This window comes from Oryzias latipes, chromosome 17 (genome assembly GCF_002234675.1).
Source record: "Oryzias latipes chromosome 17, ASM223467v1".
In the NCBI taxonomy this organism is placed as follows: Eukaryota; Metazoa; Chordata; class Actinopteri; order Beloniformes; family Adrianichthyidae; genus Oryzias; species Oryzias latipes.
This window is the reverse complement of record NC_019875.2, coordinates 24,777,933-24,797,874: the sequence shown is the minus strand read 5'-3', so window position 1 is coordinate 24,797,874 and position 19,942 is coordinate 24,777,933. Positions and strand designations below refer to the sequence as shown.

Genomic DNA, 19,942 nt, shown 5'->3' with positions numbered 1-19,942 from the left:
ACATATTTTAAAAAACATATTTGACCTAAAATGTTAAATAAAAACTTTCAAAACCAAAAAGTTGTTGCTTTGAACAACCGTTTTTACGTTATTTAGAAGTAAGCCCTTCTTCACACAAATGTTTTTTTAAATCTTTGAATTAAAAACAGACAGATATTGTGTGTGTGTGTGTGGGGGGGGGGGGGGGTAGTCAAAAACAAACTAAAATAATTTATGGAAAGGGCTCCTGACCGCTTCACCTAATTTTTTCAATCTAAGAATGTATGAAGATATTTCGAAACGTATGAAAATCAACATTTAATCCAGTATTCATTTTATTTTGTTTATCCAAATTGCATTTACGTTATATTTATTGGCCAACAGGTGGCAACAGAAAAAAATCAAGGAGCATAATTTTGCCTTGGAGTTCCTTAAAGGAAGTGACGTTGACCAATGAATTTGAAGACGTTGCCATGGTGTTAACGGCTGCGCGTTCAGTCAACCAATCAAATTACAGCCTTGGGGATTTTAAACTGTGTCACCGCGCACCTGCGGAACTTCAATGTAGAGACGGAGACGAGTTGAATGTTTCGCTGAATTCTACTTGTTTCTTAAAGGTGAGGTTAGCCTGCAATTTTATACTTTTTAAATTCTTAACTAAGGTTATTGATTTCGGTAATTTATTTGTTCTTTGTTTTACGTCTCTGGACAGAGACGGACTTGTGTGTCAGTTAGCTAATCTTAATAATAAAAACAATTAAGAGCTTAGGATATCCGTACGACTGCTGGCTTACGTTCTTTTCTAAATGCAAAATGTAAATGTTTATGCTATTGGGGTACAGTGTTGCTGTTTTGCTAACACTGAAGCTCATATTGATTGGATTAGCATACCGCTTAACAAACACTTGAGTAATTCAATCAGTTTAAATCAAAGTATTTAAAATTCTACGTTTCGTGTTTCCCACGTCTGTGTGAAACGTGGATTAGATGGCGCAGTTTGGGTTTGAGAACGACATCCAGAGTATTTTGAAACTGGACATGCCCATCCTAAACGCTCCCATGGCGAGGTGGCAGAGGAAGGCCAGCTCTTCCAACACATCCAGCCTAAACGGTCTGTCGCCTGGAAAACCCACCAACGTGTCTCTGAGTTCTTCTAAAACACCGAGCAAAACACCAGGTTTGGCATTTAGATAAACTTAGTTGCAGGATATAAAAGCAGCTAGCATGTCGAATAACCTTTTTTGCATTTTATTTTGAAGGGAAAAGTAAGAAAACCCCCTCAAAGATTGGTGGGGATCGCTTCATTCCTACAAGAAACAGCAAACAAATGGATGTGGCAAACTTCCTGCTTACAAAGGAGAACGAACCATTGGATGCCAACACAGCAGGAAGCACATTGGTAAGTTATGAACCCCTCATGAACCCCTAAATCTAAATTTGTTTATTACAAGTTCTTCTGTGTTCATAGGAAAGCCAAAAAGCTTGGTCTGTATCACTTAATGGATACAATATTGAAGATGCAAAGATTCTGCACTTTGGAGGAAAGCCACTAAACGCACCTGAAGGTACCTTTAGTGTCACCCAAAGGTTCATTTTTTTTCCTGTGATCCTCCATTTCTAACTGCGTAATTCCCCCTTCAGGCTACCAAAACAATTTAAAAGTTCTCTACAGCCAAGGTTCAACACCTGCCTCAACGAAGAAGACAAGATACATCTCTTCAACTCCTGACAGAATATTGGATGCTCCAGATCTTCGAAATGACTTCTGTAAGAAGCCTCCTTCCAATAAATAACACCTGAAGATTTTAGATTTAGTTGTATGTAACATGGCTTCTTTTTGTTTCCCCTGTGTAGATTTAAACCTTCTTGACTGGGGCAGTCACAACATACTAGCGGTGGCTCTTCATAACAGCGTGTACCTGTGGGATGCCACTAAAGGTGACATAATTCTTCTTATGAGGATGGAGCGTGAGGAGGACTATATCTGTTCACTGTCCTGGACCAAGGATGGAAGTTACCTGGCTGTAGGTACCAGTGACTGCAAAGTCCAGGTATGTCTTTCAGATGTAAATTTACATCAAATATTTGTTCATATTGTCCCTCAGTATGATTCAATAACCCCCCCCCCCCCTCTCTCTTTTTAGTTGTGGGATGTTGAGAATCAGAAGCGCCTGCGCAGCATGTCTAGTCACACAGCAAGAGTTGGCAGTCTCAGTTGGAATGACCACATTCTTTCCAGGTACAGTACATGATTGTAAAAACCCATTCATTCCTGCTTCTACTCTTCAAACCATTGAATCAATATGTGCTTCTCTGAATTCTGTTGGAAACCCCAGTGGCTCCAGATCAGGACATATACATCACCATGATGTAAGGGTGGCAGACCATCACATCTTCACACTCACCACTCACACACAGGAGGTGTGTGGGCTTCAGTGGTCCCCTGATGGCAGATACCTAGCCAGTGGAGGAAATGACAATTTGGTGTGTGTGTGGCCACGCGTGCATGAGGGCAGTGCCGGCAACGACACCCAGTTTGTTAATTGCTGGAGTGAACATCAGGGAGCTGTGAAGGTGAGTCACTCTGCAGTGCTCAGACTGTGTTCTAAAGCTGGTCAGTTAAAAAAATAAATAAATAAATAAATCACCATTCACATGTAATTTTCTAAATACTCAGGGCCAGTACTGAACTCTTTTTCTTGGCTTTTCACAGACCTGGAGGACGATAGGGTCAGGATTAGGTTAATATGTAAAACTAACAGCATTTGGCCTTGTAAATAACAAATAAGGACCCACAATGACATCAGTGTAACAGAAAAATATCAGAAAGGTGTAATGTGGTCCTCTCTGTTTGTGGTATATTCCACATACCCTAACTTATTTATTTATTTTTTTTAAGAAAAAGGGGTCTGTACAACTGTACTAAATATTTAAATTATGCATAATTTGGTATTTAGCTTTTTTTTATTGTAGAGAAAATGGGGATCTGATTAGATATTTGCTTTTGGTAAACAATTGTAGCAATGGTTAAAGTTACATTTCCTAATTTTGGGCATCTGTCCTCCCTGTCTGTCTTCTTTGTCTAATTCTTTAAAGAATTGCGTCAGGTGTTGCAGAAGCAACTAAAACACGTGAGGTAGAGACCTGGGGGTCAGAAATAACCAGGGGAGCGGTTCTTTAGACATTCCAAGATGAAAGGAAATATTTGAAGAATTTTAGGTGTTTGCTTTTTCTCCTCTGTATAAAACAAACCAATCCCTACATTTTTATATATATATATAATCTCACAAACACAGGTTTTTTTTTTTTTTTCTTTCCTCTAAATACTTAGAACTTTACTCAATATTGCAATGCCAATGTAATTTAATTGTGGTTTATCAATGCTCTTTACACTTGTAGGCATTGGCCTGGTGTCCATGGCAGTCAAATATCCTTGCGTCAGGAGGGGGCACCAGTGATCGCCACATCCGCATTTGGAATGTCAATAGTGGCTCCTGCATCAGTTCACTAGACACACAGTCGCAGGTACGCGATATGCTTAAAAAATCCTATTCTGTTGTCCTTTGTGCATTTTTTGTTCTTTTTGTATAACTTTTCTTGTTACAGGTCTCATCGTTGGTGTTTGCACCCAACTACAAGGAGCTGGTGTCTGCACATGGATATGCCCACAACAATGTTGTCATCTGGAAATACCCATCTTTTTCCAAAGTGGCTGAGTTAAATGGCAAGTAGTAGTTTTGAATTTATTTGCAGAGTTCACATAAACATTCCAAAGTAAAGCTGCACATAATTCCTAGACTTTGTCTAGTCAATGCTCAAAAATGGTGGCCATAATGATAGTAGTTGCCTGTCCATTTCTTCTTCAATTATTAAAAAAAAAAAATGAAATTTTAGCAGGTTTCAGAGCAAATGTTTCACATACCCAAGCTGTGACTAGATGTTTGGGGCATTCTATAACCCAGCAACTAATCTGTTGATTCATTGTCTTTGGTTTAGGGCACGAGGACAGAGTTCTCAGTGTCATTCTAAGCCCTGACGGCTCCACCATCGCAAGTGTCGCTGGGGATGAAACTATTCGCCTATGGAAGAGCTTTGAATTGGATCCCGTTAAGAAGAAAGCAAAAGAGAAGTTGACCAAATCGACGAGCAGTGGGATGCATCAATCTATTCGATAGTTTTATTTTATTTTTATTTTTTTTTAAGTTTTTCTGAGGGGATTTGAAAATGACGAACTGACGGGTTTTCAAATAGGTTTTTCCAGTAAGTATTTGAATGACTTGCATTTTTGCATATTTTACTTCAATAAACTGATCTGAACATTTGTGGGTATACATAACTTTATTTTTGACAAAGTTGGCTTGTATGTTGCATTAACCCCCAGTCTCTGCAGGAGTGATGGTATTTTAAGTTTTAGAAAGTTTCTTCACAATTTCTGGTTTGGTTTAAGACATCCCTGGAAACGTTGCTCTTTAAAAAGACGTTTTTGGATTTACATTTATTTCATCTCTGAACAAATTTAAGTACCAGGTTTATTATGGAACTTGACAATGGATTTTTCCATAAAGTTTGGGGGTTGTATTCAAGCATTTCCACAAAACTGCTAAAGGAGATTCAACCAGGGGATTTCTAGACACTGCAGTCCACATTGACATTTAATAGAAGCTGTAGTCAATTTTTTTTTGAATTTTATTAACCTATTGCATTGAGTACAGACAACAGCAACACACAACTGCCTGGACTTTACAGCAGTGTGTGACATGCCAAAAATGACTTAATACTGTAATATACAGTATAACATTTCCATAATTCTCTAAACAGAAAATGGGGTGGGGTGTGCACACCATAACTGCTTTCAGGAACACCTTTACCTAAAACATTTTATTTCAAAAGATAAATAAAAGAAAATTAAATGACATTTACAATGAATGTTCTTTGCATGACTGTAGCTATTTACATGTGCTAGTCTTCAGTGGAAACCGTGCCATACTCCCATGCAACAAAGGCCATGCAAACCAAACAGTGCTGCAGGACAAGCATGAGCCAAAGAATACTATCAGTGACAACATGAGCACCAATTTTCAGTGTTCTACACAGTTAAGCATCTTACATTGTGTTGCAAGAAGAGATCAGTGGCAAAAAGTATGCCAATCATATCCCCCTATTGTGATTATTTCACAGAAGACTAGAGTTGCATACAAATTGAGGTAATTTCTGCCACAAGCTATGACTGATTAATTGCATATTCAAGGCGGAAACATAAAATAACTCATTGCCTCCTTGTAAAAAAGGCAAGGTTATATTTCCTTCACTTTCCCAATGATGCATCTACCATTGGGGTATTGGTGAGCGTTCCCATTCTGGCAGCGTTTCCCGTTGGCCACCACAGTCTGGGAGTCACTGACGGAGCCATTCTGCGTTGTCTTGTGCTCAACTATGGGAAGCCGGTTGCCCTTTATGTAGGCCTGCACCCAAAAGTTGGCAAAGAGGAAGAAGAAGAGGACTCCATAAATCCAGATAAGGTGGATCCACAGGGGAACCTGGTAGTCACAATTCTCCATGAAGTAGTACTGGCTGATGTGAATGGACACCAGAATGAACTGTATCTGCAAAAATGTAATGGAGACAAAAAAAACCTTTTAGAGTTAGCAGAGCTTTCAGTGATCAGACATATTTCATAACATTTCTTTGAATAAGTTAATAGTGAGTCTTACAAGTTGGATGGCAGTCATGTACTTCTTCCACCACAGGTACTTCTGAAAGCGAGGCCCTGCAGCAGAGAGTCCATAGTAGGTGTACATGATCACATGAACCACCGAGTTGACCATGGCATGGAAGGATCCCATTCCTCCAGCTTGGAAGAAAGAAAGGGGGGGAAAAAAAAGGGTCAGCTGAAACTTAATGCGTCAGCATTGAATATGTGTTTTTGATTGTGGGGAAAAGGCTCACCAGGGGTCAGGGTGACACCCCACCACCATGTCCAGGGCATGAAAGAGTGATGAAAGACATGAAGAAATGTGATCTGGCTTTGCTTCTTTCTCAGCACAAAAAACACCTACAATAAAAGAAGATGATGCGTTTTAATTATTCAAAATAAATGATTGAATGAGGAAAGTAGCTAAAATAGACGTTCTTACTGTGTCAAGAAGTTCAATGAACTTAGAAAAATAGAACAGCCAAGCAACTCGAATCATCTGTGGGGACAGTGAAAGGATGCCGTGTAAAATACAGGAATAATCCTTAAGTAATGATTCCTTTTCAAAAGTGTAGCTCTTCTTACCCTGAGAGCCTGTGGGCTGGTGGTGGGGTCAATGAGGTCGCATCTCCACGTGAAGGTGGTGGCCCATCCAGACATCAAAAACTGAGCATCAAATTTGAAGTAGATTTATTTCAAACAAAAAACACTTTAAAACGAGTTAGCAAATAGTCGTCTTCAGTACCTCATACACAATGTAGGCATTTAGTAAAACCATGCTGAGGTTGTAGATGATCATAGCTCTGTTGAGACCGAAAGGTTTGCGGTTTGCCATCAGGCGGGGTCCGACGTACACTGCCAAGGCGACGTAGGCCACCAGGATGGTGGACATTTGCACAGGGCTCTGCATTAGAGGGTAGTCCCTGACCCTGGAATCTGGAAAATGCACACATACACACACCCCCTCATTAGTGACTCAATGTGTGACACAATCACCAACATCTGGGCCGGTTTTTAAAGCAGCAATGTCCAACTTGTTGAGTAAACTGTGTTTTTCTGCCCAGAGTTACGTGATGCTTCAAAATTGAATAAACGGAGCACAGAGGCAAAGACATTGCTGAAGATACTCACCAATCCTTGACTGAAGATAGCCATGGAACTTTACAACGCTGGAGACTGCTTTGTGCAGCATGGTTGCAGCTTGTCTTTTATTTATTCAACCTCTGAAACACAATAAAAAAAAGAATTGTGTTTGATAAAGTAGATCAGAGCAAGGTTGGGCGGCAACAAAGCCACTTGTACACCTGCTGCCCCATTGACTGAACAAACAGGAGACAGCTGCAGAGCATAATCAAATGTCCATGAGTGACCCTGGCTGCCACAATCAAACATGGAAAATCTTTAAAAAGAAATTCCCACCCAGCCCAGGGCGTTTCTTCTGTATATATATATTTTTAAAAAAATGTTTTGGTAACTAGTCACCTTAAAAAAAAAAATCCCTGAACCTACTATTATATTCAAGTTAAGCTGACTAACTTGGCGAGTCAAACAGGTGAGTCAAAGGACTTGCGCCATACACCCAACCAAAAATAAGATACACAGATGTGAGCTGATGCTAACCTCATCTAAATGGAATTTATCTTAAACTACTCAAAGAGAGAACGACAAAACCCACTCCTCAAAAACTCAGTTTCAAACTTTCTCACAGGAAACACAAGTTCTTGAGATGATAACTCACTCTATGAATGAAAGTCCCAGGCTCCCCTGTTGAAGAGGAAAGCAGCTACACAGCCAGAACAGTCAGCCCTCTGTTTAGATGATCCAACGGATGAGGTGAGTCAGCAGGTACAGGCGAAACTCAACTGTCGGCAGTAGACTCCACTTGTCCTTCTCATGAAAGGGCAAACACGGGCGGCTGAAGCTCTGAGCCAGGAGAGCAAGCGTGTGAAAGTGACAGATCAGCTGTGGTAACTATGGGATCAGCCCCATTCAGCTCAATTTAAACCCCATGCCACTACTACAGCCCATGAAAGTTTCAGAACCACACCCTGTTTCAGTGCCAGGCTCCACCTTTCTGTGCTCTCTCAGCTTGCTTGTGATTGGACAGATTGATTAGTGGTCATGAAGGGGGTGGGACCAAAGAGATAGAAGTTAAGGCGCAATATTCCACAGGTCAGTGAATGGTCAGTAAATAAAAAATATAAATTTAAAGAAAAACATAGTATTTTAACCAAACATGGTTTAACATAAACAAAGCTTGGATTTGGTCAAAGTTATAAAACTTCTCTGGGGACTTCCACTGGTCATGATTTGGGTTAAAGGTTGAATCAGGTGTGATACATTCACCGCCAACTTGACATTTGGTCTTGCTCAACCTCTCCTGGGTTGTAGCTTCAAGGCTTGGTTCCCATCTCTCCAGCGGCTCTGGTTTTACCTGTTCCCCAAGCACGATGGGTGTGAGACTTGGATGGAGCTTTCCTGTGCAACGTGTGAGCTGGACAAAAGGACGGCTGGAATGGATGGCATCTGCGCACGAGACATGGCGGGGGTGTTACTATTTACATATTGTTGCATATGGGGAAATGTAAGTGAAGGACTAGATGCACCCAAAATGTGGCGTAGTACAATCTAGTATTTTGCCCAGAACAAAAACTTGATCTCCAACTTTTTGATGGCTAATTCAGCTGAAGCTGCACACGTGAGATTATGCAAAAATTTTCACTAAACTTGTTCATGTGTGAGAAAATGCCATGCCAGTTAATATTGACATGCATGTTGAGCAACCGGTGACACAAAAATGGTGGTCCTGTTGGGGCTATCAAGAATGTGCAGAAAAGCATCTTTAAAACAATGAGCTGTTCTTCAACCAGTAGGATGAGGACAACGGCGTTTCATTGAGAGATGGTAAAACATTTAAATTGAGCAGGGATGTTATAGCTTTGTCTCTAAATGCATGATTTTCTGTTTTTTTGTTTTTAAATCTCCTCCCAACACAAAAAAATCCCTGTTCTTTGTGCTCATGTGACAATTTAATATAGATTTGAGTCAGGGCTTTGTCTATCACCTGAATCCACTCACTGAAATTGGTGAAACCGTATAAAATGGAGCTCTCAGGTCAGTGGAGAATGGACAAAAATCTTCCATCCACGGCAGCAGCATCCTGCGATTGTGATGGCTTGATAACAGCAAGGGTAATTCAATGAACATATAGAACCTGAACATGTGTTTGTTTATGACATACCTGTTACTTAACAGAAGCTCACATGGCTTCCAAAAGCACTAAAATGTGTCGACTGTGTTACCCTGCAAAGCTCTGTGTTGCATAATACAGTGTAAGGTTGTGCAGTTCATTGTGTTTAAAATTGTGCAAAATCCAGGGTTCGATTTGATGCAAAAGTGCAGCTTTTAAGCTAAAACTAAAAATTTTTATGGAACCACTGCAAGTGAAATTCGGAAAGAAAGAGGAATGTTGACAGGAACTAATATATTACACTTTTTTGGCATCTGAATCAATTTAGGATTGGCTTCAAGTTGGCTTTTTCTTTACTGGTCTGCACAAATCTCCTTAAAATAAAAAAATAAAAATACAAAAACTAAAAATGATCATGTTTGTATGTTGTGAGTTTTTTTTATGAATGGAATATTCCATTTAGATTCCTTTTGTTCTTTGCAGCTAAAACAAATATCAAGCCAACATATTTCTTAAGTTATTTATACTTGTCAGACCGTCACACACACTTACCAACTAAGTTCTATTTTTAGGGTTCAGAGACAGAAGTCATTTATAATTTTTTGAACCCAACAGATTTTATAAAAGGAAATGTCAGTGAACCTCTTTAAACTAACTGTGTGCACAGCTTCAAGGAAACAAGAGGGTATGTCAAATGTTTAGTCAAAACAAGGAATTTTCCATTTTCTGTCCAACAAATTAATAATTTTATGACTTTTCAAAAACAAAAAATCTTACTGTCTTTAACTCTGCTGGCAAGTTCAAGGATGGAAGCGAAGGCAAAATATCACAAACCTGATAGTAAGTTAAGTAAGTGATCCCAACAAGTTCTTCTTTCTGATTTCCCAATACTACGATGGCATTTCTTAACATAAAAAGAAAAAAATATTCTTTGGAAAACATCCATGGTATTAAAACAAGCATGCCTGGTTTACCAGTCACTGTATGGCATCCAAACATGATGTCATTTTCTGAAAACTGTAATGACATTTCGGATCCAGTAAAGAGAATGTCACATGCTTCTATTATTATCATTATTTTTATTTGATTTTATCAATAGCTCCCTTGTTGCCCCACAAAGTAAGAACTCCTACATTTGGTCATTGGAGGAAGATGGTGTATTGCTGAAAAAAACAGAAAACTTTGGTTTGTGGTGCTTTTTTATTGTAGATTTAATATATAGATAACAATTCTCTAAAAGATCTACATCAGTGGAGAAAGTTAAAGCACAGAAACCAATGGTTCCAGTCAAATCTCCTTTATAAAATATGCTCTAGAAAAATACTAGCTTCTCAGTGCAAGGACTTTTCCTTGTCTCAGAGCTTCAACTTAATTTTAATGGAGGGTTTGTCTGCCTTGTTTTTTCTTTGTTTTTGTTTTTTTGCAAATCTTCTTGTCTCTGAACTCCCATCACCCTGAACTTCCCAACACTCCAGGTCAAGCTTGCTGTTATGAAAACACTATCGCTTCCTGGTACAGTGACTACCAGATTTTAGCAAATATCTCTCTGTTTTTTTGTGTTTTTCCGTCATATTTTGTTATTTTGTTTTGTCTGTTGATAAAAAATCACATAAATACCAGACATCTATCCTTGCATGGCTTTCTAAATTCAAATATATTTTGATCCCAATAATATTTAACTTGTTTGTGTCTTCACATTCTGTACTCACAAAAATTAAGACGTGTACATAACACAAACAAAGATAGCATTTCTTTGCAGAATTCTCACTCTAGTTTGTGTTTATTTATCTTTGTTTAAAATGCAGGAATTTCATATCTTGAAAAACAATCCTGCCCCACAGGTCAAAGAGACCTTTTTGACCTCACACACACAGTTGTTGGGTAACTGAACACCCCAACCAAAACCTTTAATTTTACATTTCCAAACACCATGTTAATTGTTTTATTTTGCTTAAAAAATTAACTTTATTGTGCAACAAACAAATACTGAGTTTTCTAAAAACAGATCAGGGGAAGAAAAATCTCTGAGAAACATGTTACATCCAAAATTTGATTAGAAGAATGAATCTGAAAAATGCATTTCTTATTATTTATCATGCATTGGTGATCATTTTTTTTAAAGAATAAAGGAGTTTAAAAGGGAATGTTTGGCAGGCTCGCTAGATCTTTCTGTAGAAAAGGGTGTCATAGACTATCAAGGAAGCTTAAGTCTAAATGAAAAGAACTATAGAATCAAGTTCATCAATGTGCAATAAAAAAACAGTTGAACTTAGTAAAATGAGTGTTTTTGGTTTAAAGTTGTTGTTTAAATTTCACACATACCTAATGTTGTGGAAAAGTTAAAACGCTATGGAAAATTTACCACTACAAGCAAAAAGTAAAAGGTTGTTTTTCTCATTTACACATTTGTCGATTTAAATATTAAAACATGCAAATCTGTGGAGGCAAGGCCTTCTTTCATCCAATGCTGTTCTTCAAAAAATAATTCAGGAATTCCCGCTGCAGGAATGTGAAACATTTAGGTAGCAGCCTCCCAAGATGGAAAAAAACAAGAGAATGTTCTTGAATAACACGGCAAGGGTGACTTTTATTGTTTTATTAAGCAAAAAAGCTATTCTGTGGAAATATTGAGGCTTTTTAATCAATTGGTGAATTAAAAAAGCAAAGCCTATTCATGAATTGGATGGTTTCAGGTCATTATTAACAAAACAATAGCAAGTCCACAAGCAGCAATTCTCTTTACATAACTTCTTTTTTTTGGATAAGGTCTTCTTCTGTCCTACGTAAACAAAATATGGCCTTCATTTGAAAAAGTAAATAAAACAAAAAACTTGAAATCATTAATTTTTAAAAATCCAAACTGGTGTGAAGTCTATATTTTAAGTTAAATTAACCAAATTGATTTACAATATAAAGTAAACTAAGCTTTAAAACTTTAATTTAAGCTAAATATCTTTGACTGTGATGCAAATTTGCTGTTAAAACTCTTGACTTTTGTAGCCTGCAGGATGTTTTTAAGCTTGTCCTTTTTAGACACAGTTACATATAATTTTCTTTAATGCATGCCATCAAATATAAAGAGTTTCTGTAAAAAAAATTCCTTCTTTTTCAATTTTGTATTTATTATTTACTGTATTATTGTATTATTTACTTCCCCAACTTGAAAGGTCCACAGGTCAGTTGAGGTCAACTGGAGACTTTTTAATCTGCTGTAAAAGTGAGAAACAGCGACATCTAGCTGTTTTTCAATCTCAGAGTTTTCTACTTAGTTTTAAAGCTTTTTAAATTACCAGTAATCTAAGATTTTAATTGAATGACAGAGTGTATACTTCAACATTATAATCATATGAACAAACAAACAAATAACCAAACAAGTACACTTCGGAATACCTCATAATTATTTAAGTTTACGCATTTAACTTGACAAAAATCCCCCATATACGAAACAAAAGGTTTATTTTTTTTATTTTTAAATCACAGAGCAGATCTGTATTTACATACTTTTATTATTATTATTGCTTGACTATAAAACCAGCGTCATTTCAATCCCGCATGAAGCAGATTTCCTTTAGCCTGTTAAAGACCTCTTATCTGTGACATAAATGCGCGTGAAGCGTGACAACAGACAATCCGCGCTTACTTGTGAATGAGAATGCAGGTTCGGTTGATTCGTCAATCTCTTGCCGCGCGGGTGTCAGTTTGAGCCACTTGGACAGGACAGGCGGGAACCACACCGCCCCTCTGGGATGCCTTCGGCTGCAAAACTAACATACCTTGTGGCGCAACAAGGGAAGTTAGAACAGGTAGGCGTCCTCCTGCTGACTCGCTCGCTTCAAAGGGTCGCTGCTGTTCCGGGAGCTATTGGACCTTTTAGGTCCGAACCAGAACTTCCTTTAAAGATTGTTTGATTTGCCCAAACCAGGCAGAGGAATTTGCAAACATTTTTATCGGTTGTTTTTTTGGACAAGAACTGCTGGGAGTTTTCTTTTCCACCCATGGATCAATAAGGATGAAGTTTATTTTGGTGCCATCTGGAAGGAGCAGCAATGCAGATGGTGAGAGGGAATTTTCTTTTTGGTCTTTTTTATTTAAAAAATAAATAAATATATCAGATGAACATGAGCAGCATTTCCCATTTTAGCATGTGCTTGTTGCATAATCCAATCTAACTTGACCATCAATGACTCAACAATAACGCCTCCATCACTTTCTTATGTAAGTTTCTGGTCAGTTTTAGATACACCCACATTTGCTATGAATACGGACCAATATTGTGGATAAATATTACTAATCTGATTACATATGTGACTGAAGATCAATGTGCTGAAAGCTACCCAGTCATGTTGTCCTTACAGGTGCCGTTTGACCCTCATCACTAGACTTGGCTGATCCCAGAGGAAAAAGAGGACGCTCTTGATTACACAGCTGATCCCTGAGAGGTCAGACTCCCTGACCCACATCCCCAGCAGGGAGGACATGGATGTTCTGAGGCGTTCCTCTGTTTTTGCGGCTGAGGTCCTGGATGTGTTTGAGCGATCGCTGTCTGAGAAGGAGCTGGTGACCCAGTCGAAAGCGTTGTGCAGAGACTACATCCTGTCCAGACTCCACCAAAATGGGATGGGGTGGTCCAAAGCCGAAATTAATTTCTCTCCCTCCAATGCGGCACTCTCCGAGGTGACTATGGTTCTTCTGTGTCTAGGTAAGATGCAATACATAAAGTTAATATTCACTGAAATGTTTAGAGTCCTGTCAATGTAAATCAGGAATGTTGCTCTGTTTTCATTTATTTTAGGGGGATGGCAAATTATAGCAGGAAGACTTAATTAATCATGTCAAATTTTCAAACTTTTTTGAATTGGATTTAGACACAAAAACTGTTGGAAATCACTTTTGGAAAAAGGAATAAACTGAATCAGTCAGTTTTATTTATTTTATCTTCTTTATGTCTCATTTTCACACAACTCTTGCTAATAGACTGTCCCCATCTTTTGTCTCTGCCGATTTCCTGTTCCTAGGAGACGAGCTGGAGTGCATACAGCCTGGTCTGTACAGGAACGTAGCACGGCAGCTCAACATTTCTGTTGCCATGGAGAACGTGGTTTCAGATGCCTTCCTTGGTGTGGCAACAGAAATTTTCTCAGCAGGTACAGCAAAGGAGATGCGGTCACCTTGGAAATGTTGGGGATCGTAAGCACACAATTGAAGAAGCCAAAAGAGATCAGACAGAACATGAAAATTTAAGGCTTTTGCGGTTTTCATCTGGTCAGATTGGCTCTTTGGGTGAGTGGGTTGAAATCAGATGCTGTTTTCTACCTTGAAACTTCCAATAAAACTCAGTCGAAAATAATTTGAAGTTAAAAAAGAAAAGAAAAAACTCACACCAAAGTAACTTTCTACCATTTATTTTAAGATCTTCAACAAGCAACTTTGTCAGGAAACAATCCCACAAAGGCTCATTTTCTGCATCCAAATTTGGGTAGTGATTCAATAAAATATAATGTTAATTAAAAAGAAAATTGCTCTGAGAGTCTTACATAAGGCTGCATGAGCAGTAAGTGAATTAGCTGGTTATCTAAGCATCAATTGGAAACATGGAGACACTAACTAGGCATGTTCTGCTTCTGTTTAAGCCCCTTTAAGCTTTGTTCCTCTCTTTGACGGCTTCAGTTCAGAATTAAACAAAGAGTTATCAACTAACCTTAATATTTCCACTTTTTATGCCAATCGTTCTGTTAATCCCAAGTTAAGAATCCCCTTTCATGAATTTATTTAAATAATAGCATCCTCAGTATAAAACTGGAGTGTAAATGTTGGACGAATCTTTGCCATGTTAGAACCACCTTAAATGAAAAATCCTAAAGGTCATTTTTATAGTTTTTATAGTTACAATTTTCTGGACATTTGTCTTCAGTTTACTATAAAAAGCTGTAACATTTTGAAGTAAACCATAAAAGTGACTGCAGAACCCTTCAGGGAGAGATGAGAGTCTGCAGCATGATGAAGAACATTTGGATTGTTGCCTGGAAAACCGACTGGCCTAATGTCTTTTTTTTTTTTTTTTTAAACTTGTGCTCTGGCCCGATGTTCCTCTGATGTGACATCACAAGACTGTAATTTTTAGAAACGGCGTGGGATTCCTTCTGAAAAACAACAAACTTGTGAACCCACGTCTGCTCCAGCCTTGTTGGATGGAGGGATATAAATAGAACAAGTCAAATCTTTTTGTCTGTCTGGACTTTAAAGTCGTTTCTTGTGAAAAGAAATAACATCCGATAAATCCATCATTATAATCTGCGTGACTGGTTTCTTTGTTTTTTTTTTTTTTCCTCCTTCCTCCCACTCCTGTTCACCCCCCCCCCATGTCTTTATCCCTGGCAATCTCATCTCTATTCTTGGACTGCTTCTCAGTAGAGAGTTAGCCTTGACATACGCTGACAGTTTCCATGGGTTATCTCGTTTAAGCTCACCCGCAGCTCCAGAGGCATTCATGACGAAGCAAGCCAGGCTAAGGGAGGTCATTCAGTCCTCCACCATAACACTTAAACCTGTTAGAATTGTCCCTGGTATTCTGGAAAGAATACCTAGAATTAGTCATGTGCCTTTAATCTCATCCAATGAAAGTCTTTATGTCCCTGTCTTGATGGTAAAAAGACCCAGTTTGGACTTGTCTTTCCAGCTACATCGATCCACATGCTTTTGAACTTAAAGCGGCCCCTTTCAGTACCCCCCGGGGACTTTGCGGCTTGTCCTCAATCATGAGGGTTGTTGTAAAAACCTCTTATCAGTGAAGTTAACACAGATGCTGTGGTTTGTCGACTTCAATGGGCCGTTTATTTCAGTTCAAGGTCCAATCACTGGCCCTCATGGGTCACATTAGGTTAAAAATGAGACCGAAACTTCGCCAGAATTTTTTTTTTTTCACTTTTAAAAATGTTTCAGTTTTTTCAGCCAAAACCCAACAGACAGACTCCATTTCAGTTTGAGCTGTTGAAGCTTAAACTTATCAGTAACCCTTGTGCTATCCTAGGCACTTTAACGTTGGGAGTGGGGTCATCTAGACCCACTAGACAGTGCTCTGAACCTTTTTTCTTCAATGATTTGTGATCTTCACTGGTGTCCATGGATTACATTAAATCTTTCCACCTTCATCCACCTTTGTCATGGTAGGAATAACACATCAAAGTAAGGGTGGGGTCATCTAAGATAGCACAAGGGTCAACTCAGCACCACATGGAGTTTTTGCAGTGAAAGGAACAAAAGGGTTTCTGCAGATATACTAAAACCTTTCCCCCTATTTTTTAAATTTTCTTTAGGTATAACATGGGGCAAGGTGGTGTCCATGTATGCAGTAGCTGGAGCCCTGGCTGTGGATTGTGTCAGACAAGGTTACCTCACCACCGTGCACATCTTGGTGGACAGCCTTGGGCAGTTTGTTCGCAAATTCCTGGTTCACTGGTTAAAAAGGAGAGGAGGATGGGTGAGAGATCTTCTCTATAAAGGAATTTTTTTAACATGTGCCACAACTTATTTTTGATTTTGTTTTATTTCATTTTATTTTAAATAAATAGAAACAATTCTATATAATTTCTGCCAGATGGTATTCTAAAGATAGAACCACACTCATTTTATTGTGCTGCATTCGGTGTTGAATATCAGAATTAAGTGGGTAAACTTTGAACAAGATATCACAAAATGTGGTTCTTTTAGTGGTTACTATTCAAACCACTTACTATTCAGAGTTCAAAGCCCCTTCACAATTAAAAGCAAGGTTTAAATTTGTAGGTGAAGGCGGATGCAGAAGCTCTCTTAGCTGAGCATAAAGAGCTCCGTGCCTCTAACACTGAAGCAAAAGAAAAGTGCAAACATTTTGTTTTAGGTTTAATAACCCAGGAGGACTATCTGCATTTTCTTTTGTTTTATAAAACCCAGGTTAACATGCACACATTTGTACATAAACCTAAAATGTGTTTTTCACCTATTAAAGAATAGGATAAAGTTGTGTTGAAGGATTTTGATTTTTTTAAGTAAGTGTTTAAACAGCATCTACTGTTGGAGTTTGCTGGGATTTAAGAAAGAAATAGTGATTATTAAATTGAAAAATTATTATGCAAAATATTACTGAATGTAGAGTATCTTTCTCAACATTTCCAACAGTTTGTTTCGGTAATGGACACAAATGTTTGCCTGATGATGTTTTTTTTGATGTTTTGTGTTTTTGGGAGTTTTTTTTTTTACTAAACATCCAAATTTTATTTAATCATATTGTGCCTGCACATTTGCATGCAAATTAACTTAATCAGGACATCTACAGCTCCTAATGTAATTCAAGTTAAACTACCAAAAATGGAAGCATGATGCTTTAATAAAAATATATCACATCAATTTATAGACCTTAATTCTTTATTTGTGAAATTCTTTTCTTTTAGCTGAATGTTGTTTTCCCAACAGTGTCCACAGTACTTTTTATAAAGGTTTTAAACACCTTTATTTAAAAATATGTAGATTTTTACAGAAAAACTCAAGAGCTAGTGGCTCACTTCAGTAAAAGAAAAACAGCTAGAAAAATACACAGTATTTCAAATAAATATATTTTATAGGTCAAGATTGCTATAAAAATAGCAACAGTAACTGTTCATGTGAAACATTTTTTAACAAGTTCATATACATTTTTACTATTTAATTCAATTCATCAGGAGATTTGATTCATTTTTGACAGTACAGAGTATAGTTTACTGATCCCAAGAAGCTCAGGAATGTCAAGCCTGGAAAAAGGGATTCGATTTCAATGGCATTTATAATCTGATATTAAAGATTCAATTGGAAGTAATGTGGTCAGAAAGCAAATCTTGTTTCCAAAGATGACAGATATGATAGGTGCTCTCAATGGTTTTTAGTTATTTATTGTATTGCCTCACCATGGTCCTAAACAAGTGACACCATTTTAAAGTCGCTTATGTCCTTGTTTTTAAAAAAACATAAAAAGTGCTCAAAAGAGAAATCTTTGCAATATCACTGATGTATTCTCCATAAATATAACATGCTGGAAAATGATCAGTTGTTTTTGCCTGCTTGTCTCGTTTTTCAGGTTTTAAATGAGCTTGCTCCCCCACCTCTAATGAATTTAATATACTGAAAAACAGACGCAGACATTCGCAGCAGAGCTTTAACGAGAGGAGACTGTGACACACTACAAAGACGCAGGAGCAAATTCAGTGAAATTGTGGTCTACAGTATCAGAGGCACGACATCTTGGAAAACACTACCCATTCATATCAGAAACTGTGAAAACTATGCAAGATTTAAAACTGTTCTAAATAATTGGTTAAAAAGTAAATCGATCATGTTCTCATACCTAAAATATACTTTTTCCACCAATACATCGACTCTTCACTGACCAAAGGAGCGCATTCGGTCTCTGCCATGCTCCACAGAAAGACTCAGGAAGTCCTTTGCACCGAGTGCAATTAGACTGTTCAATACCGCTGGGAGGGGAGGGGGCATGAGGAGGAGTCACTAAACGGGCATCTACTTTTTTTTATTTTACCACTTTTATGCTTTTATTTACTTTTATTCTGTTTTTATTGCTCTCATATTTTTATTCTTTTTATTCTGTTTTTAGTGAGTGTGACTATATTTTTTTGACTATTTATTACTCAACTACTTTTTAAATTTCAATTGAATGTTTGTGTATTTGAGTAGCAATGGATGGATATGCAAGTTCTCTCGGGATTGGTTGGGCATATTTATGTTGTAGCCCTGCTAATGCATTGTCCCAACTTGAATTGATAACTACAATAAAATGAATTTGATCAATATTTCAGGTGTAATATTATATTCTGGGATTAAAGAGGTCATCGTGGTTCATAACTGTTTGTAACTTAGTTGGAAAAACAGCCTTAAAAACTGATTTAGTGTTTTTGTTTTTTAACTATGTTTGATTTTTTTTTAAGATAAACTAATTGACTTAATATTTTGATAGAAGATTGTTTAAGAGATTTTGTAAATGCTTATGGCAACAAATCCTAAAACCTTTACCTTTGAGGTGTTCAAAATGGAAAACCCAGTGAAAAGCTTCCCCACAGTAAGAACTAAGTGGTGAAAAAGTTGTCTGTGCTTCCTGTTTGACAGGCTGAGATCACCAAATGCGTGGTGAAGAAGGAGCTCACCTCAGAGCAGCCCTGGTTGTCCTCCATCATGGAGTCTGTCAAGTACGCTCTCACTACGCTGTACGTCTACGTCATGAAGGAAACGTGAACAGCTGGCCAATATGATGAGCTGAAAACCTCAGACTTGTCATGAAAAGCTGGAGCGCAGATGGTCGCCGTGGTCAATGAGGTTTGATCTGCAGCTGCTTTCTGTCCGTTGCTACCTGGTTACCGACAAACATTTCCTGAGCAGTCTGCTTGTTGTCTGTCTCTGTGCCACTTTAGCATGAGAGTGATTTCCCTTCAACCAAAGAGTAATCACCACAATGTTAACGGGCATAAATGCTATCTTTTGTGACACTCCACTTCTTTGATGGTTTCCTCCCAGTACTTAAGGTACGGCAAAGAACAGGCTTCCCATTGTGCCCAGTAATGGACCGAATGCAAGGAGAATTGAATGGTACACATTGAATGTGAATATATTTTTTTTACACTGATGATTGTTTTTAATTTGTACATAGTCTATTTATGATTTTAGCTCCTTTTATTTTTGTGACTAACAAATAAAATTGTAACCAGAAGAGGATGGCCACACATCGACACACCAGGATGGTTTTGTATCATGAATGCCTCTTAGTATTCATGTGTGTAATTTTTTTTATATCCTCATTAAACTTGACCGTATCCTTGACAGTGTGAGTGCAATTCTTTTTTAATCCAACCCACAATATATATATATTGTCATATTTTAAGAATTTGATAATTGTGCTTGATCTTAAAGGTTAAAGGAAAAAGTAAGCAGAAAAATGACAGCAACTAGTTAAAAAATTGATATTTCTTATCTTATTTATAAAATTAAAATGATCAAATGGTAAAAATGTTCACATTTAGGTTTGCTGATGAAAGCTGCATCACTGCAGAAGCCAATAGGTCTGG

General features: G+C 37.8%; 3 protein-coding genes across 6 annotated transcripts; 2 read left to right on the top strand and 1 right to left on the bottom strand.

Annotated features, from left to right (window-relative positions):
* Window positions 1-445: 445 nt before the first annotated feature.
* cdc20 (cell division cycle 20) lies at window positions 446-4,301 on the top strand. Of its 3 annotated transcripts, none has more exons than XM_011486617.2 (11): window positions 446-596; window positions 967-1,156; window positions 1,239-1,378; window positions 1,448-1,544; window positions 1,621-1,746; window positions 1,834-2,030; window positions 2,124-2,218; window positions 2,316-2,553; window positions 3,379-3,504; window positions 3,586-3,703; window positions 3,976-4,301. In XM_011486617.2, exons 1-11 carry the CDS (start codon window positions 453-455, stop codon window positions 4,152-4,154), a joined length of 1,650 nt encoding a protein of 549 aa, XP_011484919.1. In that variant the 5' UTR covers window positions 446-452; the 3' UTR covers window positions 4,155-4,301.
* A 345-nt stretch (window positions 4,302-4,646) lies between these two features.
* LOC101157810 (elongation of very long chain fatty acids protein 1) lies at window positions 4,647-7,724 on the bottom strand. Its single transcript, XM_004079253.4, has 8 exons — window positions 7,410-7,724; window positions 6,803-6,894; window positions 6,417-6,607; window positions 6,257-6,337; window positions 6,114-6,170; window positions 5,926-6,031; window positions 5,691-5,830; window positions 4,647-5,582 (listed from the first exon to the last, which is right to left on the bottom strand). The coding sequence occupies exons 2-8, from the start codon at window positions 6,861-6,863 to the stop codon at window positions 5,274-5,276; spliced, it is 945 nt and encodes a 314-aa protein (XP_004079301.1). The 5' UTR covers window positions 6,864-6,894; window positions 7,410-7,724; the 3' UTR covers window positions 4,647-5,273.
* Window positions 7,725-12,529: 4,805 nt separating this feature from the next.
* Window positions 12,530-19,699, top strand: LOC101160592 (bcl-2-related ovarian killer protein homolog A). 2 transcript variants are annotated; one of them, XM_011486849.3, is made up of 5 exons: window positions 12,530-12,916; window positions 13,241-13,560; window positions 13,877-14,005; window positions 16,175-16,338; window positions 18,990-19,699. In XM_011486849.3, exons 2-5 carry the CDS (start codon window positions 13,338-13,340, stop codon window positions 19,113-19,115), a joined length of 642 nt encoding a protein of 213 aa, XP_011485151.1. In that variant the 5' UTR covers window positions 12,530-12,916; window positions 13,241-13,337; the 3' UTR covers window positions 19,116-19,699. The 2 variants fall into 2 exon arrangements, with proteins under 2 accessions (XP_011485151.1, XP_011485149.1); XM_011486847.3 differs by having other exon boundaries at window positions 12,531-12,916; window positions 13,217-13,560.
* Window positions 19,700-19,942: the final 243 nt, after the last annotated feature.